This window comes from Poecilia reticulata, chromosome 4, assembly GCF_904066995.2.
Source record: "Poecilia reticulata chromosome 4, P_reticulata-male-v2, whole genome shotgun sequence".
NCBI lineage: Eukaryota > Metazoa > Chordata > Actinopteri > Cyprinodontiformes > Poeciliidae > Poecilia > Poecilia reticulata.
In genome coordinates this window covers 8,817,534-8,835,982 of record NC_088833.1, presented here as the reverse complement: position 1 = coordinate 8,835,982, position 18,449 = coordinate 8,817,534, and the positions used below count along the sequence as shown (strand labels likewise).

Sequence of the window (18,449 nt, the reverse complement as noted above, 5' to 3'; positions counted from 1 at the left end):
ATAAAGTTTTATGCTGCTTCTCGTTTTGCAGAAAGATTTATAAACAGTTATACTGTAATGCAGTGAAAGCTTAGCTTGCTTACTGTCTCTTTAAGACAACATCCTTTGTCTTCTCTTACAAGTTGATTTTTTTTCTATATCTTTAAATTATGCTTATTTTGCATCTGTTGATTTGTTGCAGATTTACATGTTCATTATTGATTTTTGCTTGTAGCTGCATCACTTTTATTATTGTTGTTTTTTTCTGTGTAGAAATGATCACCTTCCAAGATGCAGGGCAAACCCAGAACTCGCTGAAGGGATCATTTTTACCTTTTGCATGCGGGATGCTGGACCCGATCTCGAATGGTCAGGATGAAAGGAGCGACTCCATCTTACCTGTGTCAATGAATCCTGCAGGACAGTCGCAGGAGAGCTCCCGTGTGCAGTTCCCTCCATTGAAGCAGGTGTAGTTTGATCTCATCACACACACAGAAACAGGCAGCTTGGGCGTGCTGAGAGGAAAACCAGAGGAGAACATGTGTTTCCACAGCCTCAGCAATTTTAAACATCAATATTTAATGCATTAGAAAATTTATGAATAGTCTGAATATTTGAATGTGAAACATTTTTTAGAAGTGGGGCTTATTACTTGTATGTTTCAGAAACAATAAACGACACAAATGTTAGTAAATGACTCTTCCGCTTCTATTTTTGCCATCTGGACAAACAAAGCTGAGTTCAGCTTTAAAATGTAAAATCCTAATCTATCCAGAATGTATGCATTTTTTGTTGTTTGTTTTTTAGCATTTCGCGACAGATTCATTTAGGAATCAGATTGACGACTGAGATGTTAGTAAAGTTGTGATTTTGCACATCAGAATAAGTCAAACTATAAATAAAAAACAATATTAAACATTTTAGAACTATGATGTTAATCTTTTAAGAAAATGTGAACTATGTAATGTGTAAATTAGAGATGTGCGATCAGGTTTTTCAATTCGATCCCCATGAGGGCGATCACTGATACCGATCACATAATTATTCTTTTTTTAATCTTAAGCACTATTGGTTATATTATGTGGAAAAGGGAACCATGAATTCACCTTAATTTAGACAAAAACTTGTTTTTAATAACTTTTTCCAAGAAGAAATAAACAGGCATTGTGCAAATTGTACTGCTATCAGTAATGGTATCTTTAACAGACTGATAACATATGAAGGCTCTGAGAGGCTAAATAATGCAAAGAGCCAAATAAAACTCTCAACATTGCCAAAGAAATTCAAGTATAAAACTTAACATTCAAAGGCAAACACAGGTTCCATTACAATAAACAATCCTGAGTTACTGAATGAAAACTTCCTGATAGCAGGGTGGCTAGCTGATTACTGCTAGTTCTGAGTGGCTGTTTCTGACTGAGCGGAGTAATTATGCAGAGCAGGGAGGAGATCGATTATTTTTTCAAAGAGTATCTGCCTCATGTTAGGACAGCAAAAGTTTTAATACGTATGTGTAAATTTATTTTTTAAGTTAGATGCTGCAGCTTTAACAGAGGTTCGGTGTGAGAGTCACTACCAGGTGGAGCAGAAGCGGCGCTCCGTAGCTTTACTACTGTAGCGCGTAGCAGCGGTTCAATAGCGAGAGCAGAACCAGCGTCTTACATCGCAGCTCGAAGACTTAAATAATTTTCGGTTATTTGTTTAGCTTTCTGACCGTCATGCTAATCCGGGTGAGTGTTTGTAGCTGTGCGCTTTACCTCTATCTGATCGTCTTTTTTTACTGCAGTGAGCCGATGTCGCAAAGTCATGTATGGCATTGTTTTTATCCCATATTAGATTCGTTGTGTTGATGCATTTTGACCTGCTTCAATTTTCCGCCGCAACACGCAAACGTCCCCATTCACTCAGTGCGTTATAGTTCCACGTCGCTTAGGATTTGTTGCTGCGCGTTTGCGCAGTGTGAAGGAAAGAGGAGACCAGCTGCACAGGCAGGCTGAGAAATGAGATGCAGGTGATCGGTATCGGCAACAAGAGACCGTGATTGCGGATCACTGATCATACACTTTTTCACCGAAATCGGCCGATTATGATCGGTGGCCGATCGATCGGCACACCTCCAGTGTAAATATCAAAATGTTTTCGATACTCAATTTTATTTTTCAATACTTGTTTGGAAAATGCGATTTATAAATGCAAACTCCACACTTTTCAAGACTTTGCAGGACTCCTGCATTTATACCAGAAGCTGCATTATTCTGGATGATTTGTTCGGCCTCCTGCTGTTTCCCAAAAAAAGAAAATAAACTAATCAAAATGAGATTATTGGCCAGCAAACTGTCACATCCAAAGTGCAGGAATCAGCAAGCAAACAATCTCTCTATAACCTTCAGTAGCAACGTGAAAATCAGTCCTCAGTGGATGTAAAAATAGGCACTTATCTCTGAAAAGGTACATTTTTGTTCGGGGAGTCTTCTGCTTGAATGGCTGGGATGTTTTGAACAACAGCTGTCACACATTTGAAAGACTGGTTGGCTCATTTTGACAACAAACATCGTCAGAGGGAGTGTTAATATTTGCTTTTCTTGGCATTTTGTTGCACACAACTCGACAAAAGAACAGGATGCGCCGTGCATGACATGTGAGAGACAAATATCTAACAGGAAACAAACACCTGGGAATGCAGCAGAAATAAATAAAGAAAAACAAAACTCACATTTTTCTGACAACGATGTACCAAGGAAGTTCTTCCACGCGTTCGCTGCAGAGCAACAGAAAGGGGGAAAAAATTGAAAGGAGGAAGAAAGCAGCACAAACAAGCGAGAAAAACAAAGCAAAGTCATTTTGATGAAAACTATACAGCGGAGATGTTCCCAGTAAAGGGAGATCGCTTCACTGGCTGCTTTCTTAGCGAGACACTTGCAAAGATTTTACCCGTGCAAAAGAGGCAAAAAGGCAGGAGGCTGTGTGTTTACGGGATAAATGTTTGGAGGCGTTCCCCCGCTGGTTCTCAGAGGCAAACCGGAGATGACAAGGGAGAGAAACTGGCGCCGAACCAGAGAGACTGAGGCCTTTTCTGGCTGACACTAGAATAGAAACGCGGCTTCTGAGACGCTTAGTGCAACTGTGGTTGAAGTGCTGAACAGAGGCAGAGACATGGAGACATTTACAGTGAAGGATTTTGTTTTTGTGTTGTGGTGCGCTCCCTCGGCTGTGCGATTTTGGAGCATTTATTTGTGTATTTTGTGCTCGCTAAGTAAGGCTTTAGTTCTGTTTTTTACGACACTTTTGGAGCATTGAGAATATCTTAAAAGGGAGAGGTTGTTTGTTATCTGATAATCCACATTTTTCAGCTTTATGCATCCTGGAAAAATAGAGTAGAAACCACATGTTTACATACTCAGTTTTAAGAGACCCGTTACATTTTCTTTAAGAAAAAGGAAATAGTTCTTGTTTTAGGTCAGTTAGTTAACACACAAATAATGTCTGTTTTAAATATTAAATAATGAGCAAGACGTTTTGTAGAGAAATTTTTATTACTTTAACAAAAGTCAGAAGTTGGCATACACTTAGATTACTGTGTCTTTAACCATTTGGGATGATTTCCTGCTTTATAAGCTTAGACTGAATACACTGATGCCCAACATGTATGTTAATACTACAACTCAAATAGTGGTTTTATGTATGTACAATTAAACCATAGCAGAAGAGGAAACAAACCAGAATTTGTTTTAAAAAGACACCCTGTAATAACACTGTTATTACAAATTGGTCAATTTTAAAATTTAATGCTTATTTTAAAAGCTTCTGTAAAATTTGCTCTTTTAGAATTTTAACTAATTTAAAACAGGAAATGTTTAGTCTGACTCAATTTGAGACAGTGGGGAAAAACGTTGTCTCTTTATAAAGTGGAATTTAAAGAGTTTTTCCCTGTATTAGAACGATATGGCTGAAAAATGTTTCCGGATATAAGGGTTTGAAATCGATAATTATTGATTCTTTCTTGTTTAAATATCTGAAATACAACTGGTGGCGTGACATTTCCTGTTTTATCCTAAACTTTTTAGGCACCTTGGCCAAACCTCAACAGGTTGTTGCTAGGTAACCAGAGAGCGAGTGAGTTAGTTGATGCCACCAAACTTGATTAGCGCCATGAGAGGTTCAGTGACTAAAGCCTTTCCTCTGCCTACAACCCCCAGAATGCTGTGCGGTTCTGGATCAGAAATTATTGACTGTTCTAGCAGACATTTTCTTGATTGATATTGTTCACGTGTCTATTGCAATAGATATCGTTATTAACAAATTGTCCTGCCCTTTACTCTGTACACTACTCTGCAAAGACACAAGTCTGACCAAGTGATTTTGGTTTAGTTTTTTGTGCAAATACACTTAAAAAAAGACAAAACTTATAAATAACTCTTCAGCAAGAAATAGGAGTTTAATATGTTAATATTGATGAAAAGGTTCTAGTTCCACTAGCAGATTGTTTCACTTTTAACATGTCTTGTTAAAGTGAAATAATATGCCAGTGCGGTGAGTATTTTTTATCAATATTAGGAAATTATCTACTGAAAACAAGCTCCTACATCTTGCTTAAAAGCTGTGAGCTGATTTTTTTCTCATTTTAAGTGTATTTGACCAAAAACACTTGGTCAGATTTGTGTCTTTGCAGTGTTTTGTCTGCAGAAAAGCACCTGGACTCACCTGCAGAGCGGGCCGGTGTAGTTCTCGGCACAGAGGCAGGCGTATTTATCCGGCCCATGGAGGCAGGTGGCTCCATTAGCACACAGGTGGTTCCTACACACATCCACCTGTTCCTCACAGTCCACACCCGTGTACCCGACCTCACAGGTGCACTCGTAGCTGAGCCCGTTGATGCTACAGTTGCCATGGAGACAGGGGTTCGAAGCGCAGGTGTCTACCAGGACGTTGCAGCGTCTGCCGGCCCAGCCCTCAGCACAAGTGCAGTTGTAGGTGTTGAACAGGTCCTGGCACTGGCCGCTGTTGAGACAGGGGCTGGGCTCGCACACCGAGGCGCCTCTGCAGCCGGGCAGCGCCGGGTTCGGGGACTTTTGGATGAACTGCTCAACCTGCAGGCGTGGGAGGTTCACCTCCGAGGAGCTGAAGTACGGCAGAGCGATGCCGCCCAGCTCCACTGTTCCCAGACAGCCGGCCAGGGACCAGCCAGTGAACGGAGCCAGGCCGCCCAGGTAGACATCCACCCCTTCCCTGAGGAAGTTCAGGTTGCTGCCCTGGCTCCTGGAGAGGCTGGCTTCCTCTATCTCATTATCCAGAACCAAAGTCCAGCGAGACGACTGAGCCCACGGCGCCGTCATGAACAGATGGACGGCGTGCCACTCGCCGTCCGTGATGCTCCTCCTGCTGCTGAGGCTCACCGTCGACACCCTCTCCTCTCTTCTCTCCTCTTGCTCCTCCTCCGAGCCTCTGAGGCGCCCAGAGGAGCTCTGGAGCTCCATGAAGAGGAGGCCGTCCTGAACAGAAACCGTGACGAAGAAGGAACCTTTCTCCGCATGCAGGATGGCTGCGTTACGCTTCCGTGTGCGAAGGTTCAGAGACAGGCTGGTGATGTTTCGGAATATGTGGCCGTTTCCCCGATAGGTCATCACAGTGCTGTCGTTTAGAAAAGTTGCATTGGAGTAACCTGGAGGAATAACAGGGACAATCTGCAGTAAATACAGCAGTTATCAAATCTAAAACTTTCTAGCAGATGCTTTGACTAAAAGTTCCATCTGAAGAAAAATCAACCAGGACCATGACTGTCTGCATTTTTCTCTGTAGATGTTATCTTCAGCCTTCTATCGCCTGAAAACATCTCCAGGATTGGAGGACGAACGTCCCAGCAAGATCTAGAGAAACTCATCCATGTGTTTATCTTTAGTCGTATTGATCACTGCAGCAGTGTTTTCACAGGTCTGGCTAAAAAAATCAATCTGCAGCCGATCCAGAATGCAGCTGTTTGCATTCTCACTAAAACCAGGCAGATGGAGCACATCACAGCCACACGTTGGCCTCTGGGTAAAAATTTAAAACCTCAACAGTCTTTGGCTCCAGCAGGCATCACTTCTCATCAGCCGAGGCTCCAAAGCCTTTTGTACGAAGCAGAAAGTAGTACAAGAGGCTGTGGTTTACCAGTCTAATTCTCTTCTGGCTTAACACAAATGATCAAGTCACAGACCTTTTATTTAACAATGTTATAAAGCTCAAAGTTGCAAGTAGAAAACAAATTGAGTCACTGCTTGTGCCCACAGAGAGCAAAACAAACAGGAGAAGTCAGCGACAGATGAGTTTAAAGCAAACATTTTCATTACCTTGATGGAAGTCGGAGAGTTTCCAGTCAGGTTTGAGTTTCATTTTGCTTTCATCGACATTAAATGATTTAAACTTTCTTAAATCTAGTAGCTTCAACCTAATAAACAACTTTGCCCAATTTTACTACACCAGTTTCAGCAGATAATAAAAATAATCCACTGCAAAAACACAAAATCTTACCAAGAATTTTTGTCAAGTTTCTAATGTAACTGTCTTAGTTCACTTGAAATAGGACACAACTAACTTACAAATAATGTTTCAGCAAGATATAAGAGATTGTCTGAAGTCAATAATTTTTTAATATTGATTTAATAAAAGCACTGGTTCCACTGGCAGATTATTTCAGTTATAACAGCAGATTTTCCTGAGTTATTAGTGAAATAATCTGCCAGTGGAATTACATTTAATCAATATTAAGGAATTATTGATTTGAAACAAGCTACTATCTGCTCCACCGTTAGCCTCCATGTTTACTTCCACAAACACCGAGCACTACTACTTTTTATGGCAGTTGGCAGAACACGGAGAACGCTGACGCTTTTGCGCCCTCTAGTGCGCATGCGGGACACTTTCAGGTCGTTTGCCCGTTCACACTGCAGAATGCATACAGGTCACAATTACTGGCAGTGTGAACGGCCCCTGCAAAAGAATCGGAATTGCCAAAAAATCGGAATCCGATTTTTGGGACGTAATGCGACCTGTATCCGATCTTTTCATTGCAGTGTGAACAGCACAGGTCGGATTCTTTTTCGAATGCGACCCATATCCGATACGTATCCGATTCAAATACGACCTAACGTCCAGGTCGCATTCATCCGAACTGAACGTCACTGATTCTCAACAAATCTCACTATTCTGTGTCCTGATATGCGCAAGAGGGAAGAAAAACAACAATCATGACGGACAATATGAGGATTAAGTTGTTAATATGCTGCTCCGGCAGGACAACAACTTCAAATATGTAAGCTAAGCTCCGCCGTTAGCCTCCATGTTTACTTCCGCAAACACTGAGCTCTTCTTCTTTTTATGGCGGTTGGCAGAACACTGAGAACGCTGACGCTATTGCGCCCTCTACTGCGTATGCGGGACACTTTCAGGTCGGTTCCCCGTTCACACTGCAGAACGCATATAGGTCGCATTTACTGACAGTGTGAACGGCCCCGGCAAAAAAAATCAGAATTGGGTCACTTCAGGGTGCAGTGTGAACACACCCTATCTTGCTGAAAAGTTACTTGTGTGTTAGTATACTTTAAATAGGACAAAGCTAAGATTTTTGCACTATAAACTAGACCTAAAACTCAGAATAAGATCCTGTGATTTTGCAGTGTAAAGATGAAGAAATGAGCGTATCAGTGGAAACGGGTTCCTTAAAAGACAGAGAGTCATCACTAATCCCTTTCAGAAAAGGATCAAGTAGCTTTGGATCAATCCTGCTTTACGGATCAAATACTGAATACCGTGTGGCAAGATTGAGGCCAGAATCTAAATAAAACTGCTGTGACATTCAGCCCCATACAGACAAGTTAAGAATGTAACTGGTAAATCCTAGAACAAGGGAAATAATTAGATAATATGCAGAACATTCACCTTGTATGGGAGTAAAACAACAGAAACATTTTCTGTTTTAGTAAAAAAACACTTATTTCATATTTCATTGTAAGCTATTTCTTCTGTGCGTGTAAATTGGAGTCACTTACATTCGTATCCCTGCTGCAGCATCTTGCACTCTGCAGGTGTGGGGCATGGCGACAGCTCACACCACTTCACCTCGTCACAGCGCCGCCCTGCTGTGCTGCCGGGGCAGGTGCAGGTGAAGTCGTCCCACCCAGAGAAGCAAATGCCCCCATTTAAACACGGATTTCTCTGTGAATGAGAAACAAACATGCGCTGCATTATGACCTGGTAGAACTGTCCTGTAAACCGGCGTGTTTTGGTTTGCTAGAGTTTTGGACTGTTGGTTCAGGTTTTTTTATCATTTACCTTTTATGAAATCGCAGTTTTAGGATATTTATAAATAAATAATTTTGTTTCCTGCCAAAGCTGATGACAACATAAACTCCACTGATATGCAAATGTTGTACGATTCCCAGATTTTGCAAATAAATTCTTCCAGCTGCTTCAACTTTAATAATAAAGAAACTACTCACACATCCTTATATTCCCTCTTTCATAAAGCTTGGCTTTCAATATTACTGTCTTGAGCTACAGACAGAAAGATTTAGGTCATAGTACCGTGCAACCGGCTGTTTTTATGCATTATATTGTTAATAACTTGAACTCTTTTGCTGTATTTTTGTTGGATGTTTCTCTGTGATCTGATGATGCTTCAGCTCTAGATCAGATTAAATGGTTGTTCTACTTCAATTTGAGCTGTTTCAGCAGTTTTCTGCATCAGTTTCAACTTCTGCAATCCACAATGCATCTACTGTATTTCCTCATTACACTGTTTTGGAAACATTTGCTCCTCTAATATTTGTGCTCCACTTTTTAACTCTTTAATTACATCAGCCCCTTTCCCTTTGGTCCTTACATATTTCGTAAAAAACGCTGTACATGTGCACTTTTCAAGTGTTACACAAGATGTAGCTCCAGCTACGGCTATTGGAGTGTTTGCTTACACTGCAGGCGTTGTCTCCAGGGCAGCCCTGAATCACATTTTGTATGTGCTCAAGAGGATGTGATGTCAGCGAAGCGTCCGGCCCAAAGAACTGCAGATTCGTGTCGCCGATCCTCAAATCTTGGATGCAGCCTTTGAAAAATCCACCAAACTCTGAGGTGCTTCTCTTCTCCGCCAGACCTCCAACAAAAACCGCATCGCCTGCGCTCACATCTACAGTCCTTCCCTCCACATCGCCTTGCTTCTGCCCCGCTACATACAGCGACATGCGACCATCCAGAACCTCCACAGTTACAAAGTGGACCTCTCCATCATGAACGGCTCTTTGTGCCTTCACGTTCTCAGAGTTATGGAGACGAACTTTGACCCTGCCACCCTCCAGCCACATGTGCAGGTACGGGCTGCTGCTGTTGGAGAGCAGCAGCAGGAGTCCGTTCGGCCTCCGCGTGCGCAGGAACAGGGAGACGGAGAGGTTCTGACCCAGATCGTCGTTGATGGCGAAGGCCGCAAAACTGTGAGAGTCCTCATTCCCAAAGCGAGCAGAAACATGTTCTGCAAAAAAGGAAGCACATTTTTAGTCTGGAGGACATTTTCATGAATATTATGTGTTTTCACATGATGCACGGACACAAAATAAACTAAAAAGTGTCAGAAAAGTCCAAATGTATTAAAGCTATGAAGAAACAGAGATGTATTTCTATTTCTGCTAATTGAGAAAATAATATTATAGATTTGAATCAGGTTGAAATTGAACTGTTAGCAGTATAACCCTAAACATACAAGCAATGATTATTTGTATTAATCATGATGAATTGATTATTGAAACAATCAAGTCAGCTAATTTAGTAATTGATTAATTGTTAACTGGAGAATACAAGCTCTAAAAAGACCATTGACTGAAAGAACAACACATTCAGAGCAGTGAATAAACCAAAACGTATTTCTTTATTTGTATTTTTAATGTATTTCAAATATTGTTAAATGATAAATCTGCGGAATGTGACTATTTTTATCCAATAAAAATAGTCACTGGATATTTTTATCCAATGACTATTGGATAAAATAGAATAGATTATAGAATTGATTGCTAATAGTAATTGTTATCTGCGGCCGTATTAATATGTCAGAAAGGCCTTTTGAACTCGTGTTTTTTATGTGACCAACTAATGTGACACAATTGTGAAGTAAAAGTAAAAGTTTTCTAAATTAAACTAAAAGTATGGAGTGCATTTGAATTCAGCTCTCCTGATCGGTACTTTCTGAACCATCTGTTGGAGTATTTATCTACCATCTTTGCACGTTTAGAAACAGAGATTATGCATGCTTACACACAGGATTACTTCAGTAACGTTATTGTATTTTATTTAGTGGTACTGAAATAAAGAAGGCTGCACACGAATGCATGCAACAACCATGCAATGAATTTGTGTTGATTCCAATCCTAAAGAATTACACGTAACTTGTGTTTGGAACATGACAAAATGAGTAGATTAGAGTTTCTGCAGAAATATAGGAGTTCAGTCTCAAACAGAGGAAAGTTTACGGTGGCCCTCATTGAAACGTGTTCTGTGTCACCTGTCAGCACTTTCCACTGTGGGTCGGTCATCTCATTAGATAGTGAAACCACGAAGGGAAAAAACAGGCTCAGGCAGGGAGAGCGCGTCACGTAAAACCTTATGTAAGCTTCAAAGCGTCTCCATGTTGATGTGTGAAAATTTGTAGACTTGCAGAAATGTGTTTGTGTCAGCAAACAAAGGATTTGCACTCATAAAGGGAAAAAACTGAGTGCTTTCTATTTTTACACCGAAATTAAAGAACAATCTGAAACATAAATCTAAAATGAGTGCAATTCTCTTTCTGCTGTTTTAAGTTTGTGAAACTATGTTAAAAAATGTGCGACATTTCCTTGCAGGACGTGATTATTTCCTAAATAGGATCCTTTGTATCCTTAATCCGCTACGTTGGATAAGAGGATCTCTGCCCAGGCCTCTTTGTTCTGGCTTTTGATTGGACTTGTCTCTGGCAAATTCTGTTACACAAAAGCAGCTAAGGATGTTATTTAATTACCCATTTATGACATTTGGAGCCTGTGGTGTAACTGTTTTTCCTCCAGTTCTAATTATTCAGGTCTGGAAACTCATATCAGCTTAAAGATAATCTATTATACTTCATTAAACAGGTTAGAGTAGGTCTGTGGGCTACACAAATTATGCTCTTTACATGTTTTGAACAAAATCTTTCTTAGATATTGATACTTTAGCTTGATCAGTTTAGCCTATATTGATCTCCTTTCAGAATGAGCTGTTTGAGGGCCTCCTTCAGTTTAAATCCAAATAAATTGCTGCTGGCCACACCCCCCAACTAAATGTTTACACAAAATGGCTACAAACAGGTGCACAATTACACAATTGTTTAAAAATGTTTGAAAAGCATAAGTGGAACCTTCTGCACAATCAACAAGAATGCAGCAAGTAGTTTCTGGATAGTAAGTGAACCACAAATACGTGTCTTTTCCAGCAGCCATTGTAAAACGGTAAAATCAGCTGACCAAGTGAGCTCACATTGCTAGGTGACAGTGTTGGTCTCTGCTGGGGTTGCTAGGTTACGTTGTAGTGCCCATCGTCTGTGACCTAACATTTAGGAGGTTTTTTAAGCAGCTCATTTTTCAGACACCAAAAAAAATTAACAAATTAGCAAAAACAGCTGAGTGTTTTTTTTTTTTTTTTTTTAGCTCTGTGGTTATTTGTAGAAGGAGTTGAGACCCAAATGTTAGTATAAAAACATGCAAAATATGAATTTTGAATTATAGGTTCCCTTTAAATATTTCACATCTGACAAAAAAAGAAAACAAAAACTAAAAGGTGCATTCATATATAAAGAAGGAGAACAATTTATCTCTTCCTGTTGTGAGCTTACCCTCCTCACAGTCGTGCCCCTCGTAAGGCCTTGTGCACTGGCACTGGTAGCTCTGCCACAGGTTCACACACCGGCCTCCGTTTTGGCACGGCTCGTCCCGGCAGCGGTCCCTGTGGCTGCAGCCGGGCGACACGTTAACCGCAGAGTCGCTCAGCCATTCCTCTGGAACAACGAGCTGCCAGTCTACGAACACATCACGCATGCAGCCGATGAACACGGGCAAACTAACCTGTCTACTGAACGAACTTGGGTTTTTGAGGCTCCCCCCTATAAATGTGTCCTGAGGGGAAGTCTCAAGCTCTGTCAGGTTGGTTTGGACTGGTTTCACCGTGTGGCACGACTGGCTCCCACAGCTTCCAGCGTCATCGAATAATCTAAGGCTCAGGATCTCGTTTGTGAGCACAACCTCCACAGTGTGCCACTGTCCATCCGTGACATTATGTGGAAGCCCCAGACTGTCGATCTCTCCGTCAGATTTCTCGCTCCACAGCATCAGAAACAGCTCACCCCGGTCCAGCCAAAGCTGCAGCACCAGCCCCCCGATGTTCCTCTGGAACAACAATGCAGACGGCAGAACGGTCTTGAAGCTCAGCGTGATGTTGCTGGTCAGGTCAGCGTTCACCAGGGGGTTGTGAAGCAACAGGTAGCCTCTGCGCTCAAAGGAAAACGTGGTCGGGGTGTAGCAGAGCGGTCCGGAGTATCCGGATGTGCAGGAGCAGGTGTAACCGTGAGTCCCGTCCAGCAGGAACGGAGAGCAGGAGCCCCCGTTCTGGCATTCATGACCTTCACAGCCCACTAACTTCATGTCGCAGTTCGGACCTCCGTAGAGAACGCCGTCACGCGCCTGTTTGAGGCAGTGGCAGGTGAAGCCCCCATCGAGGCTCTCACATCGGCCCCCGTTCCGGCAGGGACTGGACTCGCACTGGTTCACCACTTCCTGGCAGTGGGAACCTGTAGACAGAAGACAGAAGGAGAAACTTTCAGAAAAATCTCTACACTGCAAAACCCAAATCTTACCAAGTATTTTTATCTAGTTTCTACTGTAAATATCTTAGTACACTTAAAATAAGACTAAACTAACTTACGGAATCTTTCAGTAAGGTATAAGATACTGTTTTATGTCAATAATTCTTGAATATAGAAAAAAAAGTACTAGTTCCACTGGCAAGTTATTACAAAACCTGTTATCCATGTTATAAGTTTAAAAAAAATCGGCATATGTTCTAATTTATAGTGAAAATCTATATTTAGTCAAGAAACTGGGCCAAAATACTTTTTGCAGAGTAGAACAACAATTGATGTAACTTTGAATTCAGATCAATTCTGCAAATATTCTTGTTGTTACACACACACACACACACACATATATATATATATATATATATATATATATATATATATATATATATATATATATATATATATATATATATATAGGTGTTTTGTTGCTGTAATATGCAGAAATGTATTAATCTGGTCAAATTATTTCCTCCAAAATCTTTACATCATTGTCTTAACTTAGCATTTTTAGATCTGACAAAGATTTTTTTTAAAATCACTGGTAAATGAATTTAACATAAATTAAAGAATTTAAAATATAAAACATCTATTAAGCATTAAACTGTTTGAATAAACCAATAATTAATCATGAAAGAACCAGGTGACTTGTTATGTAACAGCATTACCAAATCTATTCACGTAAATAAAAGCTCCAGTTTACCTGCAACAAGCAACAAAATCCACAAGACCCATGGTGCGGGTTCCCACATCATGCCGACACGTTTGCAACCAGAACTGACCCAAACTTGTTTGACTTCATATTAGTTTGTGTTTGCGTCCCGGTGAAGCTCTGCTGCCTGTGTGGCCGTGTGCTCCGAAGCATGTCGAGGCGAATATGTTCAGTCAGGAGACCAGCAAAGCCAGATCCCCGGGGATTAAGCTAATGCTACTTAGCCACCTTACTGAGTCAGAGCCGCCGCCGCCACTGGCAGAGAGTCGGTTTTTAGAACACAATTATCAGCAGGCAGCAGCTCACAGACAGACACAAGAAATAATGTGAGCGTTTTCAAAATGTATCTTTCGCTACGAAGGAGTTAAAGTTAAAATGTACAAGTTTAAAAGTTACAATTTAAACATTTTTTCCACTCTCATTACTGGTAAGTCTGTCACAGTACGCAATTAATCAATTAGTCATTGATTAGTTATAATTTCCATTCTGATGATTAGTATGCTTGTTTTCAGAGACATCATAATCCAATATAAATACTTTCAGTTGTGTGGTTTTTATTTACTTTTATTTATAGTTTTTTGATGCTGTGTTTTATTTGAATTTTTAAAATATCTAGTTCCAGTGTGGAGTGTACAAAAGTCTTTGAGAGGGCTAACTTTCATTATGCCATGATCAAAATATTAGTTGAAAATAGACACTTTGAGTGTAGAGACTCAAAAAATGAACATTTGCTAAAAGAACAACACACTCACTATTCCAAAACTGTTCAAAAAATATATACATTTCGCATTTAAGATAAAAAACCTTCTTTGTCTGTTAATGCCCAGAAATTCCCAGAGCTCCTTAAGATTCAGTTTTTTCTTCACTTTGTTCAAATTTTGTAAAATATTTCCAATTAAGCACCTTTTGCTATAAAATTATTAATCGGTTAATCCAAAAAATACTCCACAGATCAGCCCTACCCTGTGCTGATGAGCAGAAAGTCCTTCTTACATGTTGATGTTAGAAGCATTTCTTTTAGCTGCAGATGCATCATTTGCTACAAATGATCAAGTGTTCCCTAAAGGAATGTTATTGCATTTTAGGTGCAAAATTTCTATTTGACAATTTACAAAAAGAATTTAGTTATTTGTTTCTTTGTATTTTTATGCATTTCTAATATTGTACAAAATAAGCTCAAGTGGTTAAATGAAAAACCTGAAGAATGTGATTTATAGACAGAATAATTGATCAATAAAATAATGATTAATTGCAGCCCTGGTTTCCGTGTACCTGCTGTTCCTGGAGGACAGATGCAGATGTAGCCTGCAGCGAACTCGTAGCGTTCAGGCAGCAGAGGCTCGCTGCCGTACAGATCCTGCCCTGACCTCTGCAGGCACCTGCCACCGTTCATGCACAGACTGCTGCTACTGCTGCACTCGATCGCGTTCATGTCTATCTCACAGTTACGGCCCTCGAACCCTGAAATGAGGAATCAGACTGCGGTTATGATGAGATCAAAACATCATGAGCACAAAAGCAAATTCGATTTTTCTCACCCGGCCAACATTCACAGGTGTAGTTACCCTGGTTGTCCTTACAGATGGCGCTGTTGAAGCAGGGATCAGAGTTGCATTGTGGCAGCAGCGTTTCACAGTGCAGCCCAGTGAAGGCTGTGTGTGAGCAGTCGCAGCTGTATCTGAGACAATCACATAGTTTGTTAATGTAGCTGTAATATTTTTCTCAGAAGTTCCTTCAATCAATAAATCACGTTTTTTTTATGCGGAATTTTTCATCAACAAAGTGCTTTACATCATAAAAACTTTAAAAAATAATAATGCTGCTTCTCCGTGTTTGATTCTGGTTTTGGGGATTCAGACCAGAACCAGGAAACCTGAGAGGTCTGGAAGAGGTCTGCTGCTGTTGGTACCAAAACACATGAAAGATCTGTTGTTGATACAACAGAAGCTGGTCAGTAATTTATAAACTAGCCATATTTGATCTTCAGTCTGTTTCCATGATGGCACGCGTTTATCTGTAAAGACTTACTCATTCACCCCGTCAACACACAGAGCCCCGTTTTGGCATGGCTGCTCCTGGCAATCGTCTGTGTCGATTTCGCATCGGTCTCCTTGGAAACCAACATGGCAGATGCACCAAAAGCCTGAGGCGTGGTTAACACAAGTGCCACGGTGAAGACAAGGCTGTGACTGACACTCGTCGACCTGGAGCTCACAAGTGGTTCCTGTGAACATCATCAAAGCCACACAGATGTCAGGGTCCAGGTGAGCCCAGCTGCACAGGCTGGGGGCGGGCGGTGAAAAATAGGCAAAGCTTTTAGGTCGGCTGACTGCGATCGTGGGTTTCTTTTTTTATGTCACAGGAAAGCTTCCCTTTCTGCAGCTGGTCTAAACTTTGGAAACAAACCGTGCTTTGTATGCAGGATTCTATCCCTATGTGGGTTGTCTCCTGCAGAAATCTGAATGATTACCTTTTCTCTTTGAGTAACCTGCCTGCAAGAGTTGCTAAGGGACGGTAATATGTATTTACCAGGAACATAAAGCCATTTTTAGCACATCCAGTCATTATGTTACCTTCACTTGTTACAAAAATACTATAAAAATCAAATATGACTTAAAAGAAATGTGATTTTGCAATTTAATGTGAAATCAAACTGGGCCTGTCTCTTTAAGGAGCTCCTGCTCTAACAAATATTCCTTCAGCACATCATCACAGCAACATTTCGCCAATACGTCTTTAAAACTGTTCTTAGGAGTGTTGGACTAAGCCATATAAAAGGTGTTTGCTAATTGCTGCTGCCGCTAGTCTGGAGGGGCAGAGAAGAGGAGTTGCATGAGGCAGAGAATGCAAGTATTTATACACTTCAAATGGCTACCTTTGTTTTTATTTAATTATGAGAACATATCAAAGTCATAGGAGAATAAAGTCATATTATGACAAGAATAAATCACAGTGATACAAGAATAAATTACATAAATAAAATATTACCACAATAAGGTCATGGTAATAGGAGAATAAAGCCATAATAATACAAGAATAATGTAATAACATTGCCAGAATAAGGACATAACATAATATGAGAATAAAGTCATATATTAATAATGAAGTGTTATTATTAGTTATTATGAGTTTAGAAGAACTCCTACATAAATATAAAAAAATTAAAATGAGATCATGTTGAACATCTTGTGAATTTGGTATCAGTGTTATAAATAAGGAAATGCTTTCTTTCAGATTTAGAAAAGATCATGTAAATGACTGTCTAGTCTGGAACCACATTCATATTTACAAAATATAAATATATTTATATGATATTTCACACAGGCTAGTCTTTATGTATCGACTAGTGTTTGTAGATCTGTCACATAAAATCTCCACAAAAAAAAAGTTTGTGGTTGTGATGTGACAAAATGTGTTGTTTTGAAAGACACTGTAAACCATAAGATGCTAAAACATAAATGCCGTCCATACAGACTGTGTCATACTTATAAGTTAGCATAAGATAACATAAAAATATATTAAAAAGTCGTCTACAAAACGTCTACACTTTTAGCTTTAATCCGGCGTTGGAACGTCAAACACTCACCTGTGAATCCAGGAGGACACAAACAGGAGAACCGTCCCACTCCGTCCACACAGGTGGCTCCGTTCCTGCAGGGCTGTGAAGCACACTCGTTCACGTCTATCTGGCAGTGAGCGCCCTGGAAACCTGGCACGCAGAAGCAGGAGTAGCCGTTCCCACGAGTTCTGCATATTGCCTGATTTTGGCACGGGTTTGGGAGGCAGGGGTCCGGAGTCTGAGACAGATTGTCAGGGGACGCACCTAGAGCGTGATGTGTTATTTAATATCAAACTTTGAAGATGTTTTCATTTACTGGAACACATTCAAGATTTTTTAGTTAGCAAAGCATACATCTTTCTTAAAAGAGTGAACATTGATCTGGCATTTCACCAACAAGGACCGCTTTCATTAAATCTGTTAAAAATATCCTATAATTTAGTCACAACAGTCAGAACACACAGAAATAGTCCCAACTCTTCCAGATATGAATGATCCTGTGTTAGTTTCATAGTTTTTTAGAAACCAGGAAAGCTTTTAAAATAGTCACTAACTGGTTACCTTTAAATGTTTCTTTAAATGTGTTAAACTTCAACTGTATACCTGTCTTTTTATTTTAGTGGAAACACCTTGAGGTGGTTTCATCTGAGAGTTTGTTTCCATTTATGTTTTTTCCTGAAACCAAAATACGTGGTAGAAGAAAAGATTGTAGAATCCATATTACTTATTAACAAGACAAAACAGGTGCGCTTTCCCAAAGTCTGCTTCTGATTGATTGATTAGAGCCTTGTGATGACTCCTTCACCTCCAGCTGCTCTGCGCTCTGGCACACAAACAGAGAAACAGAACCCATCCATCCATCCATCCATCCATCCATTTTCTTGCACCCTTGTCCCTCAGTGAGGTCGGGAGGGTTGCTGGTGCCCATCTCCAGCTAACGTTCCGGGCGAGAGGCGGGGTCACCTGGACAGGTCGCCAGTTTGTCGCAGGGCAACAGAGACACACAGGACAAACAACAATGCACACACATACTCACACCTAGGGACAATTTGGAGAGGTCAATTAACCTGACAATCATGTTTTTGGACTGTGGGAGGAAGCCGGAGAACCCGGAGAAAACCCATGCATGCACAGGGAGAACATGCAAACTCCATGCAGAAAGACCGGGGCCAGGAATCGAACCCAGAACCTTCTTGCTGCAAGGCAACAGCTCTACCAACTGCGCCACTGTGCAGCCCAGAAAAGGAACCAGCGAAGCCTTTTGCTTTTTTGTCTAAGATGGTATAACATTCCTGCAAGATTCAAATGTTGTATTTTCTCCA

At 40.6% G+C, this 18,449-nt stretch overlaps 1 protein-coding gene across 8 annotated transcripts in view; it reads right to left on the bottom strand.

The window, feature by feature from the left end:
• Positions 1–18,449, bottom strand: part of crb1 (crumbs cell polarity complex component 1) — a 40,195-nt gene that overhangs the window by 18,309 nt on the left and 3,437 nt on the right. For 7 of the 8 annotated variants that reach the window (XR_001776536.2, XR_533492.3, XM_017304384.2 and 4 more), the window contains exons 2-10: positions 17,155–17,391; positions 15,597–15,792; positions 15,107–15,246; positions 14,841–15,029; positions 11,840–12,790; positions 8,925–9,475; positions 8,004–8,169; positions 4,681–5,638; positions 2,693–2,737 (exon numbers count right to left, since the gene is read on the bottom strand). Coding sequence is in view for 6 of the 8 variants with exons in the window: in XM_017304384.2 (XP_017159873.1) it covers positions 2,693–2,737; positions 4,681–5,638; positions 8,004–8,169; positions 8,925–9,475; positions 11,840–12,790; positions 14,841–15,029; positions 15,107–15,246; positions 15,597–15,792; positions 17,155–17,391 (3,433 nt within the window). In the remaining 2 variants the exon portion in view is untranslated. Of the gene's footprint in view, positions 1–2,692; positions 2,738–4,680; positions 5,639–8,003; positions 8,170–8,924; positions 9,476–11,839; positions 12,791–13,559; positions 13,783–14,840; positions 15,030–15,106; positions 15,247–15,596; positions 15,793–17,154; positions 17,392–18,449 lie in introns of those variants that run through there. The other variant, XM_081606162.1, reaches the window with a different exon arrangement.